Raw genomic sequence first — 9,842 nt, 5'->3', positions numbered from 1 at the left:
CTCCCAGGATATTTGTGCTCTTCCAGTTCAGGTGCAACCTGTCCTTACTGTACATGTCCCACCTTCCCCAGAAGGTACTCCAATTATCCACACAATGGAAGCCCTCCCTCCTCCACCAGCCCTGTAGCCACGTGTTTAGCTGCACTCTCTCCCTGTTTCTTACCTCGTTATCACATGGCACTGGTAGTAATCCAGAGATAACTAGCCTGTTTGTCCTGGACTTCAGCTTCCAACCTAACTCCCTGTACTCATTTTTCACATTCTCAGTCCTTTTTCTACCTATGTCATTGGTACCGATGTGTACCATAACTGCTGGTTGCTCACCCTCCCCCTTAAGGATCTTGAAGGCACAATCCGAGACATCACGGACCCTGGCACTCGGGAGGCAACATACCATCCTTTCATTTTGTTCGCGTCCACAGAACCGCCTGTCTGTGCCTCTTACTATTGAATCCCCCACTACAATTGCTCCCCTATTCTCCCCCCTTCCCTTCTGTGCCACAGGGCCAGGCTCAGTGCCAGAGACCTGTCTGCTAACCGCCTTATTCTATTCTAGATCTTATTCTATGTAACCATACCTGTCCTGGGATTAGTTAATGGGGAGAGGTTAGCGGGGAGTATGTCAGGGGAACTTGCAGTTTAAAGGAGTAGAAAGATCTTGATATTTTATCCATGCAGTACCTGCTCTGGGAACAGAGAATGCTATTCTGTATCTAACTTTGTACTGTGCATTTCTTGGGAATGTTTGATGGGGGCATTTAGAACAAAGCACAGGAACAGGCCCTTCGGCCCTCCAACTGTTTTCACTTACAGGATCCGTATCCTTCTATTATCTTCCTATTTGTGGATTTGTCCAGGTGCTTGATGCAGTTACTGTATCTGCTTCCACGACCTCCTCTGGCACACACGTTCCAGGCACTCACCACCCTTTGTGTAGGAAAACATGCCTTGCACATCTCTAAACTACCCACCACCCCAACCCTGACACCTTGTACCTGTGTCCCCTAATAATTGACCCTTGCCACCCTGGAAAGAAGGCTCATACTTTCCACTCTATCCGTGCCATTCACAATCTTATAAACTTCCACAGGTCATCCACTCAACCTCCTGCATTCCAGTGAATGGAGACAGTCTATCCAAACTTTCTTCATAGCTAAAATCCCCCATACCAGGCAACATCCTGGTAAACCTTTTCTGTACCCTCTCCAAAGCATCCACATCCTTCTAGTTCTGACCAGAGTGTACACAGTATTCCAAGTGTGGCCTAACTAAAGTTCTATAAAGCTGCAGCATAAGTTGCCTATCCTTATACTCAACACCCGTTGCATGGAAAGGAAGCATGCCATAAAGGTTGTTTTAAAAAAGCTTATCTACCTGCACTGCCACCTTCAGTGATCTGTGAACCTGCACACCCAAATGGCTCTGCATATCAAAACTCCTAAGGATTCTGCCATTGATTGTATAATTTCCACTTGTACGTCACCTTCCAAAATGCATCACCTCACACTTGTGTGGATTAAACTTGTCATTTTTCTGCCCAAGAAACACTGCAGAAGCAGCTTTACTCTCAATTAATCTCAAGATATAACTGCCTAGAGTTTTTGATGGGGCCAGTGTGAAGAAAGCTTTACTTTCAGCTTGAAAAGAGAGTGTGAGGGGGAAGATAGCTTTTCTCTGCAGCTAACCCTGTGCTGTCCGCATCCTAGCAGCTGTTCCTCCTTAGTCTGGTTCCAATTAAGGATGTCTCCATTCTCGAATACCGAGTCCTATCACCACCACCACCCCTGCCCCCAGGCCCACTCGAAGATCCTTTTACACACAACTCCCACCTCATTCACCCTTCACCTTGTGGCCACACAACTTCCCTTCCTGGCTTCCATGTTGGTTAATGTTAACATTTCCCTCACCTCAGGTTTGTTTCTCTATATTCCCTACCCCATCCCCAGCCCAACCCCTTCAAATTCGAGCCTCCACCTTAACTCCCGATCTTTCTCACATCAAGAACTTTTCCATGACAGTGACTCTTTCATTCTGATTCAGCTGCCCAGAGGGCTTGTTTGCTGATGCATCTACTGGCCTGAAAAGTATCAGGTGTTTGTATTCTCAACTTCCCATTAGATCATGACAATGAACTGACTTACTCAACCCTTCCTAAAAAAGGAGAAGTGAATGGAATGATTTAAAATGCCTAATCATATTGAGTGTGGACTACAACCTCCCTTACTGTAAAGAGGAAGCCAGGAAGTTCAAACTTCCTGGCCAGGGATGGGAAGAGGAGATAACCAAACACACTGCCATCCCCAAACCCCACAAGCAGAGTTCCAGAATAAACAAGAATCACTTCGCAAGGCAATCCACATGGAAATAGAATTTGATCATGTCACTCCCAACTAAAGGCTTTGAGAGTCAATGACCATGACCACAGGATCATGGTGGAACTGAATGAAGGGAGACATGAGCAGGTCATGCTCCACTCAAGACCTCCTTAGTCAATCCAGAGAGACAAATCCTCATGATAGTTTAGTGTCTTGTGATGAAAGAGAAACCCAGATTTGCATTCCCTTGTACAATTGTTCATGTACTTGGTGGACTGAATATCATGTGTTGCTGTTCTCAAAGTTGGGAGGAGTCAGAATAGTTAATACAAGCTTCCTCAGTGAGGTGAGCTGATTCAGCTTGCAGGTGACGTTTGCCTTTATACACCAGTGAGGGAGCAAACCCCAAACATAACAGCAAGCTCCACCTCCAAAGGGAAGAACAGAGATGTAGAGATGAAACAGAATGAGTCAACCCAAGTAAAGCCAACACAAACCACAAATAAAACCTGCAAACCTGACCCCTGGTAGTTAAGTTCCATGAGGATGCAGAGCCCAGATACAGATACAAGGAAGCACTGCTTTATTGGTCAATTCATCACCAGTTGATCAGAGGTTGTCTTGTGTACAGGAACAAGGCCAATGAAGCAGAGACCAGGGAGACAGCTGTCACTGTCAGGGCAACCATCACAGACTGCACACCTACACAACAAGGAGAAACCAATGGTTAGAGGGAAACAGGGACAAAGAGGGAAACTAGCAGTCAGACAACTCACCACCTGGAGACCTCTCCTGCATCCTTTGCTCAACCTCAGTCAGGGGCTCAGTCGCCAGGCTGCTCAGCTCAGGATCCAGAATGAGCAGGGGGCCAAGTGAGGCCTCACCCTCCCACTTCAATCCAGCTTCACTCTCTGCAAGATCAAACATTTGTCAGAGTCAGGGTAAGGGAAATGGGATTGTAGCCCCAACATCTAGTCAATGTCCTACCAGCCTCAGGTCCAAGTTCTCTTCTCCCTCTGGAGGGAAACAGGATCTCCCTTGTGCTACCACAGTTCCCCATATGGCAACAGGCACAAACGTCACTATTCGATTCCTGCAGTGGGGTCCAGCTGAACACAACACAGCCCATAAGCCACATGGTGCAGCACCTCTCCCCAGCATCATCACTAAGGGACAAGGAGACAATGAGGGGTGGGGGGGGAGCTTGCATCTTGTGCAGCTTCTGGAAAGTACAAGCTTTGTTCCTGGAATCTCCCTGATCCACTGCAGCAACTTTCAGGTGACAGGTGATGAAAGTCTGAGGGACACATTCAGCACAAGTCAGTGTTTAGTGACTCCCACCCAATGTGGAGAAGCCAATCAGCAGCTTCCTCTTACCAAGGAACGCTCATCTCCATAGAAGCGGAAGGCATCCAGGTCAAACCTGAGCTTGTCCAGCTCCCGCTCGTCTCTCAGCAACAAAGGTTGAAAAGGAGTCCTCAGCTTTGCTGTCCAGGAGGCAACTGCAGGTGAACAAAGGGCCACGAAGTGAATGGAGTGAAGCCATTGAGATGGGAGCAGCTGGAGAAAGCAAACAGCTCCTTACCCATTATAGTCAATGATGCTGTATCTGGGGCTGGAGTCCTTGTCTGGGCTCAGTGTAGCTACACAGCGGTCAATGTACAGCTTCAGGGGCACGTGGTTGGCCATTGAAACAGATGCCTCAATGTGAACGAGGTCTCCCAGGGAGTAGACAGTGGAAGTGCGCTCTGTCAGCCAGTCACCTGAAGTACAAGAGGACAAGGGTTGGAGACAGTGGCTGCAACTCCCAGTGAGTGACACCAGGAGATCCCTCCCCAGCCACCCATCACATACCATTCATTAGACGCAGGGAGAATGCCAGATGCCCTTCTCCAGACCTGGTGGAGCTGAATGGGATCCAGGTGGGCTTGATGGGGTTACTGCTTACATTGCCCTTCCTGGGGAGAGACAGGGCAGCCATTTTAGGACACTGTTTGACAACAGCAGCAGCTGAGGATGATACTGACAATCAAGTACAGATTCTCACCTCATAATGAGGCTCAATGGGAATGACAGCTCCATTGATTCCCACAGTGACCGCTCCAGGATAGATTGGGATGTGGGTCAGGTGGGTAGTGTAGATCAGCAACTTTCCCGTCATCTGAAAGACACCAGGTTAAGGAATGAGGAACTGATTTGAAATGAGAAGGGTCTACACAGCATTCACAATGCCTTCATCCCATTGGATGCATTCTTTAGGAACCTTGGCAGTCTCCATACCAATAGACTATTAGTCCACTATTAGTCACAATAGTCTCAGGTCAGTGATTAGTCATTTAGGATCAATGTAACAAGGTTTTACATCATTCCACAAGTCAGGAATCATTACAAGTCTCTATCCCCAGAACACTGGTAATACTGAGTATAACAGTAATGAAACTATTTCAGGCAATTGAAGTAATTAAAAGAGAGACAGGGGAATGGAAGAAGTTCAAAAGTTTTTCACAAACTGAGCACAGTCTTGCAGGGCTGAATGGCCTTATGATCTTGATCTGGGTATACCACCTCAGTTCTTTGAGCAGCAAAATTAACATGATATGGATTTATTATTGGGGACAGAACTCAAATGAAGAATCTCTTCAGATCAGTGAAAGGAATTAAAACAGTTTTAATGCAGGGGGAAACTGTTACTCCCTGGCAAAGAGAGTGGTAGTTACTTCAATAATCCAATATCTACAAGTTCTAATTTCATTTCTATAATACACCAGTACCCTCAATTGGAATGCACTTTTAGTCCAGTTCTCTGAACAAGTGGGTTAGACTCAGGGGAATGGAGCTGAAGATTCAAAACACAAGCTAACAATTAGATCAATGGGGATGATAGCACAAGGTTAGTGACAGAAAGAACACTTAAAGCAAAGCTCAACACAGACCAAAAGTAAAAGCTAGTCTGTAGTTCAATAAAGCAGGGGACCATCCACCCTCAATATTACTGATATCTTTCTCACTCAAATGCTAGCACAGCCTACAGCATAACCTTCCAGCAAACATGGAGGACTCACATTACCTGTAATCTGCTGTCACACTCATGCAGGCCATAGTTAAAGAGGACAGTGTGGTTCTCAGGGTAGATCCTGGTTGGCTGACAACCTGCTGTCCCCAGGGTCAGCTCAGCAGCTTTAATCAGGTGCCTGGTTCCAAATAAATCCAACTGGGCCCTGACCAGCAGGTTGTGCTCTCCACACTGCACCATCACAGTCTGCAGTTTAGACACACTCCCACCCTCAGACATTCTGAAACCAAAACCAATGGGACCCCCATGAGGAGGGACTCTCTCAGGCACAGGAGTGGCTCTCATTATTCTCCAAGGAAACCTCTGGCTCATAAACTGTTGCCAAGTTTCAGAGCAACAAACAGCTCCAACTAACACCAGCACAGGGAACAAAGTCTTGACTACAAAATCCCCCATGATCCCAAACAACTCAACCATCCCTTCCAGCCCCCACCCAACTCCTTTTATACACACAACCTGCACTCACCTGACACCAATCAGACCAGAAGCAGCAACAATGAACCAATGAACCAGCCCCAATCTCTACAATTTCCATCAATGACAGAACTCATAGCTTTATTACCAGGAGGACCTAATTCATTTATCGCATTAGGAATAGGAGTAATTTGCTGTGACTGTTAGTCTGGAAGATAAGTTGGAAGGTGCATCAGTAACCATTTTCTTGAACAATTAATTCAGATCTCAAAGATGAATGGAACAGTTTTGGATCTGGCATTTTATAATGATGTGTGATTACTCAGTAATTTAACAAAAAGAATCTTCTGAGAATAAGTGTCCATAATACAATTACAAATCCAAACAATATTCCAAATTCAAATAGGAATTTTAAACATGTGCAGATCAATGATGGTTTGACTGGCTCAGGTTGAATGTGACTTGACATATCGTGTGAGCTGTTGATCTTCATGATGAACGTTTTTGTTACTGTGCCTACAATCACAGGCACTAGTGTGTCTGGGCTCAAGCAAAACAATTTGGATGTGATGTAACACGCATCACTCAGCAAGCCATTGTTACATGTCCCTCACTGGAAGATTGCACTTCTCCTGTGAGACATACACAATGGAATGGGCAAACAGATTGGAAGATGGTTTGGTCAACAAACAGTGAGAAACATTTGAAGAAGTATTATCTATGCTGTTTGCAGTAAAAGTGTATCCGGTTCACTAATGACCTTGAACAAATGAAATCTATTATGCTAACCTGGTCTGGCATACGTGTGACTTTTGACTCTGGGCAACTAGGGATTTGCAGGACATGCTGGCCTAGCCAGTGATACCCACATTCCATGAATGAATAAATATGATCCATAAACAACAGCTCAATGTGAAAGTTCTACTCGTGCCTTACCAGAGAAATTCAGGTTAGTATTGTGTTAAAATTGGAGATTTGTAATATTGCAATGAATTGTGCTAAATTTGAGAATTGGAAGAGATTTAGAAATCAGCAAAGTGGAAATGAAACATTGAGAAATGGGAGAATAAAAGAATATGACAAATTTAGCAAATATTGTAAGAATGGGTTCTGAGAGCTCTTTATATCATATCAAAAAGGACAAGAATAATATCGGTTACTACCCTAAAGGCAGAGACACGAGAAATGATGATGGACAATATGAAAATGGTGGAGACCTTGGCTTAGTATTTTGTATCTGTCTTCAAGAAGACAAATAATGTGTTGACCTGAATTGCAACTATATTGGAGATCCAGGATAAGGCAGGGCTATGGTGAGAACTGTGCTCAATTTTATCTAAAAGATAGCAATGCCATCTCCCCCTTCTCAAACGAGTTCTGATACCCTGTCCTTGACCAAACAAGGCAGCTTCAGATTGTCAGTCTTTGACCAGGGTACAGCAGCCTTTTAAGGATGGTGTGAGTGCCAGGGAGGCTGGTCTTTTGGCAGATATCCAATGAATGTTGAGTTCTTTGGGGAATGGCGTGTGGTTAGTTCAGGCTAGGATCAGACATGAGGGACACCATATGTGGCAGGGGAGGTATTTAATGAGATTCAATTGGGAAGATAAATCTTACTCCAACTCACATGAGAAACTGTGCAGAAATGTCAAGGCAACATGCACATATTCAAAAGAACGTAAGATACAGCCCTGTGTTTTTAAACTTAAATAAGGGCAATGATGAGAGCTGCCTGTGGTGAACTGGTAAAGGTTAAAGGATAGTTTAAGAGAGAGGCAGGAACAGACCTTGACAGGGATAGATCAGAACATTGATCTATAAAATAGATACCTTCCAACAAGTCAGAAAATTCCAATGGAAGGGTCCACCCTCCATGGTTAAGTAGAAAGTTTAAATGTTGAAGAAAGAACATATAATTGTGGAAAGTCAGAAGATTGGACACATTAGAAAAAAAAAGCAAAGAATGAAAACAAAATCAATGTGAGGAAAACATTAGAGTATAATTGAAAACCAGACAGAAATATGAAGGCATATAAATATAAAGAGCATTTATGAATACAAGAGTTATCTAGAGTATTTAAACAAAGAAATAAGGAATAAAATGAACAATGATCCATTGGAAAGTGGGCCTGGAGAATTAATAATGGTTAATAAGGAAATGGCAAATGAATTAAACAAGTATTTTGTATCTTCCTTCACTGCAGAGAAAAATGTAACATCCCAGAAGCAGTGATAAATCAGAAAACATGAGCGAGGAACTCGGAAAAATTACAATGACTAGGAAATGGAACTGAATACATTGTTGGAGCTGTGGACTGATGAGTGCCTGGGCTCTGATGGACCTCATCCTAGGGTTGTAAAAAAGTGGCTAATGAGATAATTGATGCATTAGCATTAATTTTCTAAAATTTTCTTGAATAAGGGAAGGTCCCATTTGATTGGAAGAATGCAAATGTGTTCGAATTTACTCAAAAAAAAGAGTGAAACAGGAAATTGCACAGGGAAAACATTAAAAGTTATTCTTAAAGGAGTTATAAGAAGCTAAAATACAGCAGGGCACTTGGAGACTTTCAATGTAAACAGAGTCAACATGGTCATATAAAAGAAATATCATGCTTGACAAATCAGTTAGAATTGTTTGAGGAAGTATTGTGCTGGGGATAAAGGGGAACCAGTAGATGTAATGTACTTAGATGTCCAAGAGATCTTTGATAAAGTGCCACAGTCAAGCAACTTGCAGAAAATATTGAGGTAAATGACAAAGACAAAGGGGCAGAAGAAATAGTCACCAAATATGCAGTTGATACCAAGATCGGCAAGAAGGTAAATTGTGAAGTGGACAGAAGGTTATAAAAAATATGAATAGGCTAAGTGAGTCAGCAACGATCTGGAAAATGGAGTATAATATGGGGAAGTATGAAATTATCCATTGTGGCAGGAAGAATAAAAAAAGTACATTTTTTAGAAGGTACTCAAAAGCAGTGCTCTAATCTTCATAAATAGGGAATCAAGTAAAAGAGGGGGGAGGTGATGTTGAACATCTGTTGGACACTGGTTAGACCTCAGTGAGAGTACTGCGTACAGTTCTGAGCACTGCAGCATTGGAAAGATGTGAACCCATTGGAGATATAAAGCTCCTCTGCACTGAGGTTATAAAGAGGCTTCCAGGGATGAGAGACTTCAGTTATGAAGAAAGATTGGAGAAGTTGGGACTGATCTCTTTGTAGAAAGAAAGAACTGTGAAGAGATCTCAGTTTTCAAAATCATGACAGTTTGGGACAGAGTGGATAGAGAGAAATCATTCCCATCTGTAAATTGATAAAGAACCAAAGGGCATAGCTTAAAAAAATGTTTTGTAAAAGAAACAAATGAGAGGTGAGTAGAATGTTTTTCACACAGCGAGATGTGAGGGTATGGAATACACTGCCTGGAAATGTGGTAGAAGCAGGTTAAATCCAGGCATTGAAGATGGCAGTGTGTGATTAAAATGTCACAAGTTGGAAAGTTATATTCATCACAATCCTTTTTGTTTTTGCCATGGTGATACACTCTTGGTTGTAGGGCAGCACTCATTCTTCAATTCAATCATTGAATGGTAAATTTAACATTCATACAAGGAAACTCAATTCTTTCAAGCCGTCTTGGATTTCCTGTTTGGTTCCCACACAGCGAAAGGGAGAGCAAGAGAGAGACAGAGCTGCTTTCTGTCTGCAGCCTTCAATATATTTTCCACTTTCTGCTGTTCTTGGCATTAGATTATTAAAGCTCTGTTGCTAAACCAAGCAAAGGGCTTTTTCCAGATAGAATGTGCTGAATGACAGGTTATTTTGAGGGAACTTTGAATGAGTTGCAGGGTTATGGGGAAGAGACAAGTGAATGGCACTGTTCCAAAATGCTTCAGCCAGGATGAACTGAATGGCTTCTTTCTGCACTGCAACAATTCTGTACACTTGTGAATGCTGCCTGCAGGAAATAGAATCAGCATAGAATATTTCCCATATTGGCAAGTTGTACGGAGTGTCTGCCACAGGCATCAACTG

At 43.3% G+C, this 9,842-nt stretch overlaps 1 protein-coding gene and 1 pseudogene across 1 annotated transcript; both read right to left on the bottom strand.

Annotated features, from left to right (window-relative positions):
• Window positions 1-2,913: 2,913 nt before the first annotated feature.
• On the bottom strand, window positions 2,914-4,296 carry LOC125487234 (annotated as a pseudogene).
• Window positions 4,297-4,344: 48 nt separating this feature from the next.
• Window positions 4,345-5,798, bottom strand: LOC125487233 (zona pellucida sperm-binding protein 3-like). Its single transcript, XM_048617850.1, has 2 exons — window positions 5,383-5,798; window positions 4,345-4,476 (listed from the first exon to the last, which is right to left on the bottom strand). The coding sequence occupies exons 1-2, from the start codon at window positions 5,782-5,784 to the stop codon at window positions 4,345-4,347; spliced, it is 534 nt and encodes a 177-aa protein (XP_048473807.1). The 5' UTR covers window positions 5,785-5,798.
• Window positions 5,799-9,842: the final 4,044 nt, after the last annotated feature.

The sequence above is a fragment of the Rhincodon typus genome, chromosome 38, assembly GCF_021869965.1.
Source record: "Rhincodon typus isolate 14 chromosome 38, sRhiTyp1.1, whole genome shotgun sequence".
Classification (NCBI taxonomy): Eukaryota; Metazoa; Chordata; class Chondrichthyes; order Orectolobiformes; family Rhincodontidae; genus Rhincodon; species Rhincodon typus.
This window is presented reverse-complemented; position numbering and strand designations above follow the sequence as displayed.